Source organism: Salvia hispanica, chromosome 6 (assembly GCF_029641045.1).
Source record: "Salvia hispanica isolate PSC_SH4W2 chromosome 6, Shi_PSC_v1, whole genome shotgun sequence".
Taxonomy (NCBI): domain Eukaryota; kingdom Viridiplantae; phylum Streptophyta; class Magnoliopsida; order Lamiales; family Lamiaceae; genus Salvia; species Salvia hispanica.
Window position 1 is genome coordinate 1,228,451 of NC_142697.1, and position 20,773 is coordinate 1,249,223.

Below are 20,773 nucleotides of genomic sequence, written 5' to 3' on the forward strand. Positions count from 1 at the left end.
ATATGTTATTCAAATAAACTTGTTAATTGTGCAATAGGATGAAGTTTGTGCGGTAATGGGGAACTTTTGAACTTTGTTGCGAATGTGATTACGTGAGATTTATGTTGAAATGTTGCGATGCTTAGATCTGGACTACTTGGAACCTAGCATGACTTAGTTATACGATCACAGCGCTTATATCAACAGTAGAAACACGGGATGACTAGTATAAGACTCCAAGCTATGCTTGAAATTATAGAGTGCCTAAGAAGTAGGCCAGATTGAACGTGCTAGAACTTAGTTGTAGGTTGACAACTGCAGTATCACTTTCCTGAGTGATAGAACCAACAAAGAAATAAGTATACTTCGAGCCTTGGTGTACCCTTACAATGGCGAGATCATACCCAAGATCTAATAAAACCATGCAGTCTTGCATGCCATGCCAAAGTGGCGACGCGACACAAATACGACGACGTTTACGACACATTAAGACCACGTGTATAATAGCAATCGAAAAGACTATGTGGCACGGCAAGAAGAAGACTTTGAAGATGCGACCATCAAATTTAGTTATTTTCGACGATACGATGAATCTCGACTTGGAATCCACGGATTCATAGAACGACGTTACCATGATCAGGCTCGGGAGAGATGTGCTAGGGAGTGCGACCTTCGTAGTTAGAATGACCGATATTTAAATCAACAGTACTTACTTGGATCCTAAGTTCTTTTCGGGACGTTTTGAATAACCATGAACCCTTATCTATTTAAACACCTCGTTTGACTCACAATTTTCAAGTGATACCCATTATTTCTTTTCCTATATCGAGTCATGACTCACTTGGCGTAAAATTTGTGTTTGTCCTCGTAACTTTGGACCTCTTGCTTGAGTAGTATTCTTCAAATTCATAAGAACGATATTTGATTTTATGAGCTTCCGTCATTGAACTTCATTCCTAAAGTTGTTTGTAGTTATGACCTTCAGTATGATCACATCTCCAGACCTGTTTTTCTTTAAAGGATGAAACATTCTTCTTGGAACTTTGGTTCACCCCTTTATTTTGTAACCATGTTTGTGGCAAGTTCTTTCTGGCAGAAGTGAAATTCTTTTTAGCTCGGTTTCACTACGTATATTGTTTCACACCCAATGATTTTTCTTTCTTCAGTACCAAGTTAAGGCTATCATGTTCTCTTCTTCCTTAATGGTTCTGAAAAGTTCCAATCACTTTAAGTTGCCCTCAACAAACCCGTTGAACCATTACTAGTGCAACTTTATGACATCTGTCTATATTCCTAAATTTTGACGCGACTGATTGTTTTAGGCCTTGACATGTTTGATCAATAACCGCTGTCCAAAATTTTTGCAAATTTTGATCGGGCAGTCTGGTATGGGATTTGAGATTTCTAAAGCTTTTATTCACCTTACCATTTTACTTTCGCATTTGCATTACTCTTTTTCGTTCGTTGTACTGAGACCCCTTTGAGACCACATTTTTGAGATTTATGGGAATTCGCACCTTCTTATTATCTTATCTTGCAATGAGTCATTTCCACTCTTTACTACCTTATTTCGTGAATGTACTTGCCCATTTTGTTTTCTCCAAGAACCTTTCATCTTGCTGTGCAACTGTCCCATGTCCTTTCTTGCGCAACTGCCTTCTTTCAATGCTACTGTATGATCATTCCTTGAACCCTACTTATAAGAAGAATCATAATTTTACAAGTACATCAGAATGGGTTTCACCCTATTTTCATGACCCATCCCATGTTCTTTCGAGCTCTCATCAGAATTATATTCTCAAGCTCTATGAGTTTTTTTCCTGATACCTCTAAACTTTTAATTCTCAGAATGGACGAGTTATGTTCAATGGAATTTAGTCCTCGCTCAGTTCAAACCAATTGTCAATGAGGAGATTTGAAAGTGTCGAGCTAGAGATGTTATTCTTGTTTCCTTGATAAAGTTTGGAGCCTTTCCGATGAAAGACATTTTGTGGTGCTTCTTCGAATTGAAATCGGCCCATATCCAAGTTAAGACTGTTTGATTAAAAGTTGAGTTCTTAATACATACTCTGAGTTCTTGATGCGACACGGCAAGGGAAGGCGAAAGCTTAAATCCTTTAAGATACACGTGGGAAATAAATTCTACAGACAGACACGCGCTGAAATGATACACCAACAAGAGGTGTAGACATGACCAATAGAACGAGACGAGAAATATTTCGCATTTACGAACTGCTTATATCGAGCAGCTAGGAAATCGAATGTCGTGTTATAGAAATTTCGCGAACTTGCTCGAACGTAGAAATCGTACTAGGAGAACTTAAGTTAGTCGCTTACGATCTGCGAGATATGGCTATAAGAGATGTCGACGTAATCTTAGGAATGGACTGGTTGACCGCGAACTTTGCGATGATTCGTTGTGACGAGAGGCAAATATCCCTACACGCCCCGAATAAGGAACCCATCGTATACCACAGAATCTCGATGAACCGGCGAACCGCCATAAACTCTGCGTTACAAGCCACCGCCATGATGAAGAAAGGACGCCCAGCCTACCTTGTCTATCTCCACGGAGAAGAGAAGGAGGAAAGGAGGCTTGAAGACGTTGCTGTTGTACGAGATTTTCCGGATGTTTTTCCCGAAGAGTTACCTAGACCGCCGCCAGATAGGCAGTTAGAGTTTACGATCGACCTTGAACCTGGAGCCGCACCTATATCGAAGGCACCGTACCGCATGGCGCCTAAGGAGTTAGAGGAACTAAAGATTCAGTTACAAGAGCTCATGGATTTAGGTTTCGTTAGGCCCAGTGTTTCTCCATGGGGCGCACCGGTGCTCTTCGTGAAGAAGAAAGACGGGTCAATGAGAATGTGTATTGACTATAGAGAGTTGAACAAATTGACCCTCAAGAACAAGTACCCATTGCCGAGGATAGACGACCTGTTCGATCAACTCCGAGGAGCCGACGTATTCTCTAAGATGGATCTGAAGTCCGGATACCATCAGCTGAAAGTGCGAAAGGAGGATATACCTAAGACCGCATTCCGTACCAGATATGGTCACTATGAGTTCGTTGTGATGCCGTTCGGTCTGACGAATGCCCCAGCAGTGTTTATGGACTTGATGAACCGAGTTTTCCACCCGTACCTAGATACGTTCGTCTTAGTGTTCATAGATGATATCTTAGTCTACTCGAAGGACGAGGAGGAGCACGCAGAACACCTACGAATCGCGCTGGAGACGTTGAGGACAGAAAAGCTGTACGCCAAATTCAACAAGTGCGAATTCTGGCTGAAGGAAGTCAACTTTTTAGGACACATCGTGTCGGCAGAAGGAATCCGAGTGGACCCCGCCAAGGTTGAGGCAGTGCAAGAGTGGAATTCGCCATCGACGCCGAACGAGATTCGGAGTTTCCTGGGTTTGGCAGGATACTGCCGAAGGTTCATAGAAGGATTCTCCAAGATAGCGAGACCGATGACCCAGCAACTGAAGAAAGGAATCAAGGTGAACTGGACACCGGATTGTGAAGCGAGTTTCCAACTTTTGAAGGAAAAGTTGACCACTGCCCCGTGTTAGCTGTGCCAGAGCTTGGAGTGAATTACGTAGTTTACACCGACGCTTTGAAGGTCGGATTAGGATGCGTGTTGATGCAGAACAACAAGGTGATCACCTACGCGTCACGACAATTGAAACCGCACGAATTGAACTACCCCACCCACGATTTAGAGTTAGCCGCAGTAGTGCATGCCCTAAAGATTTGGAGGCACCATCTCTACGGAGTTAGGTGTGAAATCTTTACGGATCATAAGAGTTTGAAGTACTTCTTCGAGCAGAAGGACCTGAACATGCGACAACGAAGGTGGCTCGAGCTAGTGAAGGACTACGATTGTGGCATCAACTATCACCCCGGCAAGGCAAACGTAGTAGCAGATGCTTTAAGCCGTAGAGACCATTCGCAACTCGCTGTTTTTCTGACAGAAGAGGAAAGTTTAGTACGAGAATTGAGTAAGCTGCGGATAGAAGTAGTTAGGACACCCGAAACCGTAGAGGGCCGAATCGCCGCGTTAGTAGTAGAACTTGAACTAAGGACGAGGATCGTTGCAACGGCTAGATGTGAGATTGGAGGAGATTCGAGTCAAAGTGAGAACCGGTGAATCCGAAAATTTTAGCGACGCTTCCGACAACGCTCTCACCTTTGAAGGGAGACTGTGCGTGGCGAACGACGAGGGACTTAGGAACGAGATCATGAGCTAAGCCCACGAAACCCCATACACTGCTCACCCCGGGAGTACAAAGATGTACCAGGATCTGAAGAAGTCCTTTTGGTGGAACGGCATGAAGAGGGATGTCGCAGCATTCGTGGAGCGCTGCTTAGCCTGCCAACAGGTGAAAGCCCTACAACAACGACCGTACGAGAAGCTACAACCGCTTGAGATACCCGAGTGGACTTCGTGACGGCGTTGCCGAGGACCCTAAAAGGGAACACTGCGATCTGGGTGATCATAGATCGACTTACCAAGAGTGCACACTTCATACCTATTCCCGTAACCCATGGATCGGATAGGCTAGCTCGGATCTACATCCAAGAGATCGTACGATTACATGGAGTCCCAGTGACGATTACGTCTGATCGTGACCCGAAGTTCACCTCGAAATTCTGGATTAGCTTACAACGCGAACTAGGAACCCGATTAAACTTTAGCACGACTTTTCACCCACAGTCCGATGGACAATCCGAAAGAACGATACAAACTCTCGAGGATATGCTAAGAGCCGTGGTTCTCGACCGAGGCGGAAGTTGGGAGACCGCACTCCCTTTGATCGAGTACGCCTACAACAACAGCTTCCAAGCAACGATCGGCATGGCGCCATATGAAGCACTTTATGGAAGAAAGTGTAGATCTCCGCTCTACTGGGATGAAGTTGGCGAACGAAGGACACTTGGAATTGACGCAATCGAAGAAATGGTCGAAATCGTTCGACAAATCCGCGCGCGAATGAAGGAAGCCCATGACAGACAGAAGTCGTACGCCGACGTTCGACGGACGGACTTACAATTCCACGCTGGTGATAAAGTTTTCCTCAAAGTATCCCCGTCGAAAGGGATAACGCGTTTTGGAGTTAAAGGGAAACTGAAACCACATTTCATCGGGCCGTACGAAATTTTAGAAGGAGTAGGACCCGTAGCTTATCGTTTAGCGCTGCCGCCCAGCCTTGGGAATGTGCACAACGTCTTTCATGTGTCGCAGTTGCGAAAATACGTGTTCGATCCGAAGCATGTGATTCGTTACGAGGATGTTGCCTTATACCCGGACCTGAGCTACGAAAGCAACCCCAGATGATCTTGGATCGAAAGGTCCAATCCTCGAGAAATAAATCCACTGCCTACGTGAAAATACAATGGAGAAACCACGGGCCAGAGGAAGCCACGTGGGAGCTCGAGGATAAGATGATGGAACTATACCCGGAACTCTTCCCCTAGAGGTACCAAATTTCGGGACGGAATTTCTTTTGGCAAAATCTCAGCAAAATTCAAATTCAAATATTATTAGCAGTGATTATGAATTTTGCTTGAAAATATTGAGGATGAGCTACATCTATTTGCCAAGCTATTTGAAGCCATGTTTTTTGTATATGGGTGTTTTTTATGAAGATCATAGTATCCGTGTGTTAATGCTAAAAAGGTTATGGATTTCTGAAGGATTTTTAAAACCGAGCCAAAAATGTTTGGAAACAACAGCACAAGAGTTCTTTCAAGAGTTGGTTGATTGAAATCTTATTTTAGTTGATAAGTTGGGATCTATTGGAAATGTTAAGTACTGTAGAGTTCATGATTTATTGAGAGATTTGTGTTTGAAAGAAGTTGAAAAGGAAAGGTTTTATCTAGTCTTAAGAGATGATCATCTACACAGAAGTAGTGAGCGTCGAATTGTTCTTAAAACTACAGGGTTGTTAATATGTGACATCTTGGGATCTTTGTCGCATGCTCATTCCATAATATGTGATTATGATGACGACAAAGAGGGGGATGAAGAAGTTCAATTGCCTAATTGTAGATTGTTGAGGACATTCAAAGCATATGATGCTTCTATTTCTTCTTGGAATTGTGCTTATTTCCTAGATAATGCGTTTGAATTTGTGAACTCACGGTATCTTGCTGTTAGAGTTCATGACGAGTCCAAATTCTATTCTTCAATTGATCTACTTTGGAATCTGCAGACATTGATCATTTATTGTCAGCATGTTCTTATTGCACCAATTGAAAATTGGAAATTGCATCAACTTCGACATCTAGAATGTTCATTCTTCCGATTGATTATACCGAATCCTCCTAGTGGCGACAATGACAATGTTATCATGGAGAATCTGCAATCACTCAAAGGAGTGAAGAATTTTATTTTGAATACGGAGGTGGTTAAACGAATTCCCAATGTGAAGAAATTACATCTAAGGTATGATGTGAAACAAATTGTCTCAGCTATCTATCTTCAGTGCTTGAGTAGATTGGAAAACTTTCATTGCTCCGCCATAAATGAGTGCGAGGACTATTTGCAGAGGATTCGGTTCCCAAAAGTTGGATGACATACTGTCAAAAATCGGTTCATTGTCCCTTCTTGAGAAGTGTAGGGTCTCGGTGGCGCACACCCGAACTCCACATTAGTATGATATTGTCCGCTTTGGGCAAAGCCCTCACGGTTTTGCTCTTGGGGTACTCCCCAAAAGGCCTCATACTAATGGAGTTGTGGTAGTCATTATATATGTTTGCAACTCTTGTTCATTCTCCGATGTGGGATATGGTTTGCTCCCTTTCAAGAAGTTTGCACTAAAAGGTGGCTGCTTCAAAACACGCAAATGGGAAACACTTGATGGCCAATTCCCAAGCCTCAAGTTTCTACAATTGGAGTACTGTAGTTTAATAGATTGGATTGTGTCACACAACTCTCACTTTCCACATCTCCAGATGCTTCATCTTCGTTATTTACGTCATCTGAAGGGGATCCCATCAGAAGTCGGAGAAATAGCAACACTCAAATCAATTATTGTAGAACGTTGCAGGGAATCAGTGGTGCTGTCAGCTAAAAAGATAGTAGAGGAAGAAGAGGATTTATATGGGGACCAACTAGACCTTCATGTTCAAGTTGAAGTCCGGCGGAATGAAGCAATGAAGAGCTTAGCAAGTGCCAACTTTGAAGTTCATTTTTATTAGAGTAGTGTTGGGCATAATTTCCTCTTCCTGTTCCAACTCATGTATAAAATGCCAAAAATCGTGAAGACCGAGCAAGCTCTATTGTAAAATGGACTCAATTTTTTTAATCACTAGTAATAAAGTTTGAATTGTATTCCTTGAATAATGTATGATCTTTCTAAACACATAAAAAAGACAAGTCTATACCATTCAAGATGCATCAAAAGATGATATACTCTAATTAAACTCAAACAATAGCATGAAATCATCGCATTATGAGCAAACGTAAGCATTCAAGCAAAGGGAAGCAAGCTTAAAGTAATTACTCTATGAGAGGAGTGAACTTGATTTCCTTCTTCAACACAGTTGCGAAAAACACGGTTCCACCAACTCATCTAACCAAGATTCGACCCTGCAAGCCACGTTTAAAGCAGAATTCAATTTCAGTCAGGACATCTACCAAACAGTTGGCGTGCAATAGTTTCCAGTGTTTCATCCAGCCAATATCTCCAAATTCTTCACCTGTTACGGCATTTTTTTTTTCCTTTTTCCAAACAAACAAGGCTTCCCAATCCTTCGTCGATCTCTGAAGAAAAAACCTCAAAAATGTCAAATTTATGTAGCTTGAATTTGATTTGATTTTATTTTTTCCGAGAATTACTAATCTTTCCATTACTCCATTCAAATTTCTTAGAAATGGACCTAAACTTATTGGGCCCCGTTGAAAAATGGACCTACACTTATTGGGCCCTCTTGTGTTAATGGGCTTAAGCGTATTGGGCCTTGCTGCGATTTTCTAGAATCAACTAAAATACCAAAAACTACGATATTGGGTAATTGTAACTCAATGATTAATCAATACGAGCTACTACTTAATTAAAAGCCCAAAAAACTTTTGGGTAAAATTAAACATCATTTGATTTACGAGCGTAGAACAAGAAGTGTATTGGGAAATTAAAAAAGATAGTACTTTCGGCCTTAATCCGCAAGCCCGGTCGAGCAGGATTAGTCGGATTCCGCCAAAAGGCGATTCAGTACACCTGTGGTTTAAAAAAAAAATAAAAGATAATAGTAGTAGTATGTATACAGAGAGTACAAGATCAATAAAAGGTTATAATTCAAACATAAATTATCCCAAGAATTTATGCCATTTAGAATAAAATAAAAGTTGAAGAATCGGTCAAAAGATCTGTTATGGAATTGGTTAGGCCCATTTGAAAAGGTCCAAAGCCCACCCTACATGAAAAAGGAATGGGCTGATTGCTGGAAACTAAGCCCATCATTCAGGTCTACTATAGTAGACAATTAATCCCTCGGTTCATCGTTAGGAGTTAGCAGCACGAGTTTTAAGATACCTTAAGAAAAGTGGATTGAGAAAAGTTAGTGGAATATATTGGTTTTAAATAAAATGTGAGTAAAATAAGTTAGTGGAAGGTGAGACCCTATTACCATTTATGGTAAAAAAAAAACAGGACTAAACGGGACTTTTATTCTATGACGGAGGGAGTAATGAAACTTTTTATAGTATTCAGTCCATCTCCCATTAAATGTTCAGTTTTATCATACTCATTATTATTTTACTATAAGTAGGTTTTACGTCCAAATAATTTATTTTACTTCTTGCCAAAATTTGGGCCGACATAGTGGAGGACAGTAGGATAGTACTTATTTTTGTTTAGAGCTTTCATTTCGGTCCGTCCCCAATTAAGAGTCATACTTCATTTTTACCATAAATAGTAAGTAGGTCCCACATTTCACTAACTCAATTCACTCACATTTTATTATAAAACCAATATAAAAAATGGGTCCCACATTCCACTAACTTTTTCAACCAACTTTTCTTTACATTTCTTAAAACCCGTGTCCGGTCAAAGAGTGACTCCTAATAGGGGACGGAGACGGAAAGAGTAGCTAAGTATAGCTGTCTTGCACATTGACCCAGATCTCATTATTTCCATTACCTCAATAATGCAGCACCATACTATGAAAAGTTGCAATTCTCATTTGTGAATTCAGAGTGGTTTACTTCATTCCTTCATAGAGTAGTTAATCATGGCAGCTTATGGAGCTCTGCTTTCTCTTATGCATATCATAGATACCCTCCAAAAACATCCTTCTCCTCCCATTTCTATCGACACAAAACAAGTTGAATCTCTCACTCAAATTTTGACCTTCTTGCTGGAGTTTCTTGATGCTTATATTTCCCCTGTTGTTGTTGATGGCCGTGAAGCTGATCCATTGGAGCGTCGCATTGCTGATGCAGTTTATGCAGCTGAGGACGTAATTGAATCCCAGATTGTGGTTCAAATCAACAAACGATCCCCAATCGTTGAGGGTCATGACTTCTATCAAGATCTGCAGAAAAAGATAGAAGAATTGAATTTGATCAAAATAGAAGTGGAGAAGATTGCAGTTGAAGCTCGGCCGCAGCAAAATTCCGTTCCTGGCTTGACTTCTTCTTCCACTGTGAAGGAAAACGTGATGGTGGGCTTTGAGGAAGTGTTTCTTGAAGTTTTGGATAAGCTCACTGGAGATCAACGCAACCGGCAAATCATCCCCATCGTGGGTATGGGCGGAATTGGTAAGACCACTCTTGCCCGAAATATATTTGAGAATGAACATGTTAAGGGCCATTTTTATATTCGTGCTTGGACTACAATTTCTCAAACTTTTAATGTTAGAGAAACACTTAGAGAAGTTCTTTCTCAGGCCAGTGGTGTGTCGAGTAGTGATCTGAGTGAGGAAGAATTGGGAGAAAAATTATACAAGTTTTTATATGATAGGAGGTATCTTGTGATAATGGATGATATGTGGAGTGTTGATGTGTGGAGGAAGATCAAATTTTTCTTTCCTGATAACAACAATCGAAGTCGAATAATCGTGACAACTAGGCAGTCAAACTTGAGTTCTAAGTTGAATGAGTCTTATAGAGTTGGTATGAGTTTTTTAGATGACGCTAGTGGTTGGGATTTGTTTTGTAAGACTGTATTTGGGAAAGAGAATTGTCCTCTTGAATTGGAGAAAATTGGAAAGGATATTGTAGCAAATTGTAAAGGGCTTCCTTTATCAATTGCTACCATAGGAGGTCTTTTGGCAAAATCTGAGCAAACAAGAGAATATTGGAAGCGTATAGAGCAAAATTTAAATTCAATTGTCATTAGCAATAATGATGAATTTTGCTTGAAAATATTGAGGATGAGCTATATCAATTTGCCAAACTATTTAAAGCCATGCTTTTTGTATATGGGTGTCTTTGAAGAAGATCGTAGTATCCGTGTGTCAATGCTCCAAAAGCAATGGGTTTCAGAAGGATTTTTAACAGCTAGGAGTGGAAAATGTTTTGAAACAGTCGCACAAGAGTACTTTAAGGAGTTGGTTGATAGAAATCTTATTTTAATTGACAAGTTGGGATCTATTGGAAATGTTAAATATTGCAAAATTCATGATTTGTTGAGAGATATGTGTTTGAAAGAAGTTATAAGGGATAGGTTATATCATGTCATAAGAGATGATCTTGACGAAGTGAATAACAAACGCCGGGTCATTTTCCCAAATGAAACATCGGCTGTGTTTATGCGTGAAGTCTTGGGATCCTTGTCGCATGCTCGCTCCATAATCTGTGATTATGACGAGCGTGGGAAAGCTCGAGTGCCTCACAATCTTAGATTGTTGAGGATATTCAAAGCATATGATAATTCTCTTGCTCCTTGGTTTGGTGGTGATTATTTGCTAGATAATGTGTTTGAATTGGTGAACTCACGGTACGTTGCAGTTAGGGTTCGTAAGAAGTCCCAATTCCCTACTTCAGTTGAACTACTATGGAATCTGCATACATTGGTTATTGATTGTTCAGATGATCTTATTGCACCGGTTGAAATTTGGAAACTTCATCAACTTCAGCATCTCGTGTTTGAGTCCAGAGAGGTGATTCTCCCAGATCCTCCTAGTGGCGACAATAACATTGTAATTATGAAGAATTTGGAAACACTCAAAGGAGTGAAGAATATGTTTCTGAGTGAGGAGGTGGTGAAAAGAATTCCCAATGTGAAGAAATTGTATCTGAAGTACCACTCAGTTAAAAAAATGGAAGGAGCAAATTGTCTCAGCTATCTTCAGCTTTTAAGTAAGTTGGAAACCTTCCGTTGTGATATTGAAGACGTACATGATGAGTATTTGCAGAGGATTAGGTTCCCACACTCCCTCAAGAAATTGTCTATTCTTGCCCCTTCGGATCTGGAGTTGGAAGACATAATGCCAAAAATCGGTTCATTGCCCCTTCTTGAGAAGTTTTTATTAGAATGTGGTTTCTTCAAAACAGGCAAGTGGGAAACAATTGAAGGCCAATTTCCAAGCCTCAAGTTTCTACAGCTAGAGTCCTGTGGTGGTCTAAGAGATTGGATTGTGAAGGAGGGCTCCCATTTTCCATGTCTCGAGAAGCTTCGTCTTTGTTATCTACGTAGACTGAAGGAGCTCCCATCTGCAATTGGAGAAATAAACACGCTGAAATCAATTGAATTGGAATACTGCAGTGAGTCAGCAGTGATGTCAGCCAAAAAGATGGTAATTGAACATGAGGAATTATATGGAGATCAACTGGAATTTCATGTTCGAGTTAATGTTGGGAAGAATGAAGCAGCATTGAAGAGTTTGACAAGTGCCAACTTTGAAGTTAATGTGGGAAATAGGTAGTCTCTCGGATATCAAGCAGCATGGAAGATGTCGAAAAGAGCGAACTTGACTGGTTGGAGTTGTGTTTTTCTTTTAAGTTTTGTTGCTTGTCGCTTGAGTACTCTAGTTTTTTCTGTTGTTACTTTTATTCTACTACTTGTGTTTCTGTATATTCTGACATGAGCATGTAATACCGACGCCATGGAGGAGGAGAGTACCGAAGGGGGAATGATCGAGGAAGAGAGAACCGAGAATAGTGAGGAGCAGCATGACGAGCCAACAGCTGAACAGGGGAGGCTCTCGCGTCCGAAATGCAAGACACAGCTAGCTTGGTTATTTTTATGTTGTCGTATTTAATTTTAATTTATTTCCTATGTAATAGGTAGAGAGTCGAGTGAAATTATAAACTCCTTTCCGGGTTTTCTTTGTTGGTTCTTTCCCGGATCACATGTCGAACCAACCCTAGGGTCCTAGAATATAAATAGGAGACTTTGTCATATCTTTCAACAGAAGAAATAACAAATCTCCTTTTTCATTGCTTGTCTTTTACGTTTGCGATGGACGACCACTGATCACTGAGCTTATCTGCCGCCGATCACCCTTGATACAAGTAACATCGTATCATTTTCTTTTTCTCATTTTTCCATTCAATAAACATTGGTGTAGAGAAGCAAGCTTCATCTTCACCTTGATGGCGATTTGGGGTCTCAAGTTTAAACAGAGGATGTGTTATGGAAGATTGGATTGTGTGTTGACTGTTGTGTAAAATAACTCTACTGCAAACTTCTCCAACAGCTTAGTTTCAGTTTTTCAGATAGAAATAGCAGCGTTGAATTATACAAGTGCAATAACCAAAAATCCTAATTAAAAATCATGTCTTGTTGCTTCTAGAGGCAGTTACACTTGCACATTAATTGTAGAGAAATGAGTACATCTTTCAGAGTTTTGTGTTTTTCCAACAATAAAATTCAGTCACCTTCAAAAGAAATGCACATGTACTACATCCAACATAGAAGTCCATGAATGAAAGACTATAAGATTTAGATTACATCCCAAACATGACATTAAAAAGAATATGTTTGAAGGAGACATGTTTTGTAAAAAGCAATCACAACATAAAAAAGGTAACCTTAAAAGTGATCAAAAATGAAAAATTCTTGATTTTTTCCGCAACCACAACGACCATGAAGAAACAGGACAATTTTCTACACAACACGCCTAAACGACCTAAATTTACATCAAAATCAACAAATAAAAATTATCTTAGTTCCCATGTTCATCTCCCTTCAATTCCTACACTGATCATCTCATTCTTGTAAGCTCTATGCAAATGAGTATCGGTGTAGACACCCGAGCCCTCATGGGATTCATCATATTTATTATTTCACGTGGGGAATTCATAATAAATTTGAATTAATTTATACATAAATTACATAGATTATGATTCAATTTTGGTTTATAACTAACTCAAAATATTGGATAAAATATAGTACTACTACAAGTTTTGAAGTATTGAAATTTTACATGGGCCTAAAGTTTGCTATCCGATGGAAAATCTGAGGGTACAATTAGAATTTCGTGATAATAACTTTCAAGTAATTTTCCAACAACTTTCAAAACCAATATTAGACACTATCACACAAAAATTGACTTGCCTAGTAGCCCAAGGCAGCTTTCTATCGAGCCTTTATGAAGCTTGTTCACCATGTCGATCGACTTCTTTGTGTACGACTTGCGCCTATGAGACCTTAATTATATTGTGAAAACGGGTTGGGCTGGGCCCATTATGCTGAAAGCCCAAATTCAGGTCCATCGTCAAAATCCAGTAGACAATTTTTGTATATTTTTTTTCTGCTTCATGCAAAGTTAAGAGCAAAGTGTAGGGTCACGGGTCACCTAATCACAAATCTTATCTGTAAGCATTTCACTAATTATTAATCTCAATAATGCTGCACCATTGAAAAGTTGCAATTCTCAATTGTGAAATCAGAGTGGTTTATTTCTATTTTTCAATATTAAACTCTGTGCAACAAATTTGTTGTTTTCTTTCATCGAAAGAGTTAAGCATGGCAGCTTATGGAGCTCTAGTTTCTCTTATGCATATCATAGATACCCTTGAAAAACATCCTTCTCCTCCCATTTCTATCGACACAAAACAAGTTGAATCTCTCACTCAAGTTGTTACCTACTTGCAGGAGTTTCTTGATGGTTATATTTCCCCTGTTGTTGTTGATGGCCGTGAAGCTGATCCATTGGAGCGTCGTATTGCTGATGCAGTTTATGCAGCTGAAGATGTTATCGAATCCCAGATTGTGGTTAAAATTGACAAACGATCCCCAATTGTTAAGGGTCATGACTTCTATCAAGATCTGCAGAAAGTGATTGAAGAATTGAATTTGATCAAGAATGAGGTGCATAAGATTGCAGTGGAAGCTCACCTGCAGCAAAAGCCCCCGTTGCTGTGTTAGCGTCTTCTTCCTCTGTGAAGGAAAACGTGATGGTGGGCTTTGGGGAAGTGTTTCGTGAAGTTTTGGATAAGCTCACTGGATATCAACGCAGCCGCGAAATCATCCCTATCACGGGGATGGGTGGAATTGGTAAGACCACTCTTGCCCGAAGTTTATTTGAGAATGCACTTGTTAAGGAGCATTTTGATATTCGTGCTTGGACTACAATTTCTCAAACTTTTAATGTTAGAGAAACACTTAGACAAGTTCTTTTCCAAGCTAGTGGTGATTCAAGTAGTGATCTGAGTGAGGAAGAATAGGGAGAAAAATTATACAAGTTTTTATATGGTAGGAGGTATCTTGTGATAATGGATGATACGTGGAGTGTTGATGTGTGGGAGAAGATCAAATTTTTCTTTCCTGATAATGGAAATGGAAGTCGGATAATCGTGACAACTAGGCTGTCAAACTTGAGTTCTAAGTTGAATGAGTCTTATAGAGTTGGTGTGAACTTTTTAGATGAAGCTAATAGTTGGGATTTGTTTTGTAAAACTGTATTTGGGAAAGAAGGTTGTCCTCTTGAGTTGGAGAATATTGGGAAGAATATTGTAGCAAATTGTAAAGGGCTTCCTTTATCAATTGCTACAATAGGAGGTCTTTGGCAAAGTCTGAGTTCAAAGAGAATATTGGGAGTTTATAGAGCAAAATTTGAATTCAATTGTTATTAACAATGATGATGAATATTGCTTAAATACATTGAGGATGAGCTATGTCTATCTGCCAAACTATTTGAAGCCATGTTTTTTGTATATGAGTGTTTTTAGGTTTGGGTCATACAAACGACTTTTTCAAAAGATAAGGAACGATTTATGAGATTTATAAATTTCAAAAAGTTTGAGGCATTAAGTATAGGACCACCCAATTGACACATGAAATATCTAAGCTGTCTAATAATAAATGTGGACAACTTGACTCAATTATTGGTTGTCTTTTTTCATTGAAAGAGTTACTCATGGCGGCTTATGGAGCTCTGGTTTCTCTGATGCATATCATAGATACCCTCCAAAAACATCCTTCCCCTCCCATCTCTATCCACAAACAACAAGTTGAATCTCTAACTCAAAGTGTAGCCTTCTTGCAAGAATTTCTTGATGCATATAGTTCCCCTGTTTCCGATAGCAATGAAGTTGATCCATTGGAGCGTCGCATTGCTAATGCAGTTTATGCAGCCGAGGATGTTATAGAATCCCATATTGTGGATCAAATTGACAGACAGCCCACAGTCGTCAAAGATCACGACTTCTACCAAAATCTACAGAAGGTGATAGAAGAAATGAATCTGATCACGAAAGAGGTGAAGGAGATTATAGTCGAAGCTCGGTTTCAGCAAAAGCCCATTGTTACCATGACGTCCACTTCCACTGTGAAGGACGACGTGATGGTCGGGTTTGATGAAGTGTTTCTTGAAGTCTTGCATAAGCTGACCGGAGACCAACTCAGCCGCCAAATAATCCCAATTATGGGGATGGGCGGAATTGGTAAGACCACTCTTGCCAGAAATCTATTTACTAATGCAGCTGTTAAGGAGCATTTTGATATACGTGCTTGGACTACAATTTCTCAAACTTATAATGTTATAGAAACACTTAGAGAAGTTTATATTCAAGCAATTGGGCACTCATGTGATCGGAATGAGAATGAAAAACTCGGTGATCTAAGTGAAATTCAATTGAGAGAAAAGTTATACAAGTTTTTATGTGGTAAGAGGTATCTTGTAATAATGGATGATATGTGGAGTGTCGAGGCGTGGGAGAAGATAAGATTTTTCTTTCCAAGCCAAAAATGTGGGAGTCGAATAATCATAACAACTAGGCTATCAAGCTTGAGCTCTCAGTTGAACGAATCTTATAGAGTTGATATCGAATTTCTAGATGAAGCTAGTAGTTGGGATTTGTTTTGTAAGACCGTGTTTGAAAAAGAAAGTTGTCCTCTTGAGTTAGAGAATATTGGGAAGGCTATTGTAGTAAAGTGTAAAGGACTTCCTTTATCAATTATTACAATAGGAGGACTTTTGGCAAAGTCTGACCGCACAAGAGAATATTGGGAGTTTATAGAGCAAGATTTAAATTCTGTTATTAAAAGTAATGATGAATCTTGCATGAAAATATTGTGGATGAGCTATATCTATCTGCCAAATTATTTGAAGCCGTGCTTTTTATATATGGCTAATTTTGAGGAAGATCGTAGTATTCGCGTGTCAATGCTCAAAAAGCTATGGATTTCTGAAGGATTTTTAAAACCAAGGAGTGGGAAAAGTTTGGAAATAATTGCGCAAGAATACTTTAAGGAGTTGGTTGATAGGAATCTCATTTTAGTTGATAGGTTGGGGTCTACTGGAAATGTTAAGCACTGTAAAATTCATGATTTGTACCGAAATTTGTGCCTGGAAGAAGTCGAAAAGGAAAGGTTTTATCATGTTATAAGAAACGATCCTCCACGCTTAAATAGCAGAAGTCGGGTTGCTCTTAAGACTTCAGTGGTGTTAATAAGCGAACTCTTAGAATCCTTGTCGCATGCTCGTTCCTTATTACGTGATGAGCTTCAAATCCCACACCATCTTAGATTGTTGAGGACATTCAAAGCATATGATGAAGATACTACGAGTGGTGCTTATTTCCTCGACAACGTGTTTGAATTGGTGAACTCGCGATACCTAGCTGTCAGAGTTCATAAAGAGTCTAAATTCCCTACTTCGATTGATCTACTATGGAATCTTCACACATTGATTATTCATTGTTGGCGTTACCTTATTGCACCAATCGAAATTTGGAAATTGCATCAACTTCGACATCTCGAGTTTCATGAGAAAGGATTGATTCTCCCTGATCATCCTAGTGGTGGCAATGGCATTGTTATCATGGAGAATTTGCACACACTCAAAGGAGTTCTGAATTTGTTTTTGAATGAGGAGGTGGTTAAGAGAATTCCCAATGTGAAGAAGTTGCATCTAATCTACAATGTGCAACAAATGGAGGGAGAAAACTGTCTTAGTTATCTTCAGTGTTTAAGTAAATTGGAAAACTTCCACTGCACCACTAGAAATGGATGCGATGACTATTTGCAGAGGGTTAGGTTCCCATCCTCCCTCAAAAAGTTGTTCGTCGATGCCTCTCCCGATCCTGAATTGGAAGACATGTTGCGAAAAATCGGTTCATTGCCCCTTCTCGAGAAGTTTGTATTACAAAATGGCTTCTTCAAAACAGGCAAGTGGGAGACAGTTGAAGGCCAATTCGCAAGCCTCAAGTTTCTACAATTGGAGGCTTGTGGTGGTCTAGACGATTGGATTGTGACGGATAAGTCTCACTTTCCAGTTCTTCAGAAGCTTCATCTTCGTAATTTAGGCCAACTAAAGGAGATTCCATCGGAAGTTGGAGAAATAGCAACATTGAAATCTATTTCATTAGAATATTGCAGTAAATTAGCAGTGGTGTCAGCGAAAAGGATAGTAGAGGAACAAGAGGATTTATTTGGAGACGAACTAGACCTTCATGTTCGAGCTCTAGTTTGGAAAAAAGAAAAAGCACTGAAGAGCTTGGCAAGTGTCAACTTCGAAGTTAATGTTTGTCTCATAGCTTCGAAGGCCCCAAGTCCTCTTCCCTTTCCAACTCATGGAGCAGATGCAGAAAAACAAGAAGACCTAGCTAGCTCATTAGAATAATGAAGTAAAGTTTTTCTTTTACCCTTTGAATAAAGTTTTCTTTTAGAATTTTCATACTAGCTACATAAGCTCCTATTTTGTAAATTCTAAGTTAAAGACTCTAGAAGCAATTCTATACCATTCAAGATGCATTAGAAAATGACATATAGTAACTAAATTCAAACAATGGCATGAAATCATAGCACTATGCTAAGAGTAATTTAATTAGTTTAACCACACGTTATCTAAATAATAAAAGTGATACTCCTAAGTTCCCAACAATGAATACCATATTAGCAAACGGAAGCTTACAATTATTACTCAGCCAAAGGAGTGAACAGTTGAGACAAACACTTTTCCAATAACTAGTCAAATAAAGATTCAAACCTGCAAGGAACGTTTAAAGCAGACTCCATTTTCTTTCAGGCAAATTCTCAAACAGTTAGCGTGCAATAGTGCATCCAGTTCAAGCCAGTATCTCCAATTTTGTAGCTTGAATTTGATTTTTTGCCAAAGAATTAAAATTAGCCCTAAAATTTATGCCATTTATTAGTGGGTCAACAGTTCAGTTGTGGAATGGGATAGGCCCATTTTTAAAAGGCTCGAAGCCACCCTACATGTAAAAAAAGGAATGGGCTGATTGCTGGAAACCAAAAAGCCCATTTTTCAGATCCAGTAGACAATTATATAAACTTTTTAAATTACTCCTTCCATCCTAGATTTATAGTCATATTTAGTTATGACACGGATTTTAAGGAATTGGTGGAGTATGTAATTAATAAAGTGAGAGATGGAGTGTGTAATTAATGAAATGAAACAGTGAAGTGAGATAATGAAGTGTATAATAAATGAAGCGAAATTTTTTATGCTAATTGAGAAATGAGATGCAATATCAGCCACTCATTTTTATTAAATGAGTGGTCCAGATTTTTCCACATGGAAAATAGCTTTAGATTAATTAATTATGAAAGGGCAGAATGATAATATCATAGTAAATTTTATTCAATGAATATTTTTTTTAATTTTTAATTTTAATTTTTTATTAATTTTTTTTAATTTTTTAAATTATTTTTAATTTTTTTAATTTTTTTTAATTTTTTTAATTTTTTTAATTTTTTTAATTTTTTTTCAACTGCATATACAATTCATGTCAACTACACACATATAATGTCAACTATGTGTATAATCCATGTCAACTATATATACAATTAATGTTAACTACACAATATAATGTCAACTACATGTACAATTCATGTCAAATAGTATTTATTGAATAAAGTTGTTGACATTTGATGTGTAGTTGACATGAATTGTATATGTAGTTGAAAAAAAAATTTAAAAAATAAAAAATAATAGAAAAACAAAAAAAAATTTAAAAAAAAATTAAAAAAACTTATAAAAAATTTAAAAATTTTAAAAAAAATTTAAAAAATTTAAAAAAATTAATAAAAAAAATTAATAAAATTACAATTATGCCCCTCTATTGACATAAACTACATGATGTTGATATTTCACAAATATTCTGGATGAGTGACCAAGATTGCATCTCAATTCTCAATTAGGTTGATAAATCTCAACCTAACAAGACCATATATATATATTTTTGGGTATAATTGAGAAATGAGATGCAATCTCAGCCACTAATTCACAAGATTAACTTAATGTCAACAATTATCACATTATGTCAACACAGAGGTATAATTGTCTTTTCATTAAATTGTATTTGAAATCAATTTATAAAATCCTCTCTAAAACTCTAGCTTCAAATCTTCAAATCTTTAACATTCAAATATTCAAATCTTCAACATTCAAATCTCCAAATCTTCAACATTCAAATCTTCAAATCTTCAACATTCAATAAAATAACACTTATTAAAATGTCAACAACTAAAAAAGAACACTTATAATTCACATATCAATACCGAGAATATCGAATGTCAACAACTCGTATTAAAATGTTAACAACTAAAAAGTAACACTTATAATTCACATATCAATATCGAGAATATCGAATGTCAACAACTCGCATTAAAATGTCAACAACTAACAAATAACACTTATAATTTTACATATCAATACCGAGAATATCGAATGTCAACAATTCGTATTAAAATGTCAACAACTAGCAAATAACACTTACAATTCACATATCAATACCGAGAATATCGAATGTCAACAACTCGTATTAAAATGTCAACAACTAACAAATAACACTTACTATTCACATATCAATACCGAGAATATCGAATGTCAACAACTCGTATTAAAATGTCAACAACTCGCGCGATGTCAACTATAGAGACATTATGTCAACTACGATGTCAACAGCAAACGTTATTTATGTCAACTACAATGTTAACAACAAACATTATTTATGTCAACTACGATGTCAACAACAAACTTTATTTATGTCAACAACAACATTTTACAAATAATCAATGTCAACAACAAATATTTTTCATGTCAACGACATATTATTTGTGTCAACGACAACGATTTACATATAATTTATGTCAACAACAAACGTTATTATGTCAACGAACTATATAATTCATGTCAACGACCTATATAATTAATGTCAACGAACTTGTGAAAATTGGAATTTCCTCCAATTTTCTCTCTTTCTCTCTCTCTCTAGACAACCTACAACCTATCGATTAATGGTAGACAGCAGAAAAAATCCAAATTTGTATTCCATAACAAAAAATCAAGTTTTGCATAACTTTGACAGCCATCAAATTAATGATTTTAGATAGCAAAAGGGGATCTCCAAGAAAGCAATACAAGTTCAACAAATGA

At 38.1% G+C, this 20,773-nt stretch overlaps 2 protein-coding genes across 2 annotated transcripts; both read left to right on the forward strand.

Moving 5' to 3' along the window:
* The first annotated feature begins 9,119 nt into the window (after positions 1-9,119).
* Positions 9,120-12,365, forward strand: LOC125205105 (putative late blight resistance protein homolog R1C-3). Its single transcript, XM_048103921.2, has one exon. It carries the CDS (start codon positions 9,215-9,217, stop codon positions 11,849-11,851), a length of 2,637 nt encoding a protein of 878 aa, XP_047959878.1. The 5' UTR covers positions 9,120-9,214; the 3' UTR covers positions 11,852-12,365.
* A 1,929-nt stretch (positions 12,366-14,294) lies between these two features.
* LOC125203947 (putative late blight resistance protein homolog R1A-10) lies at positions 14,295-18,115 on the forward strand. The gene is made up of 2 exons (XM_048102474.2): positions 14,295-14,427; positions 15,498-18,115. Exons 1-2 carry the CDS (start codon positions 14,328-14,330, stop codon positions 17,993-17,995), a joined length of 2,598 nt encoding a protein of 865 aa, XP_047958431.1. The 5' UTR covers positions 14,295-14,327; the 3' UTR covers positions 17,996-18,115.
* The last annotated feature ends 2,658 nt before the right edge of the window (positions 18,116-20,773 follow it).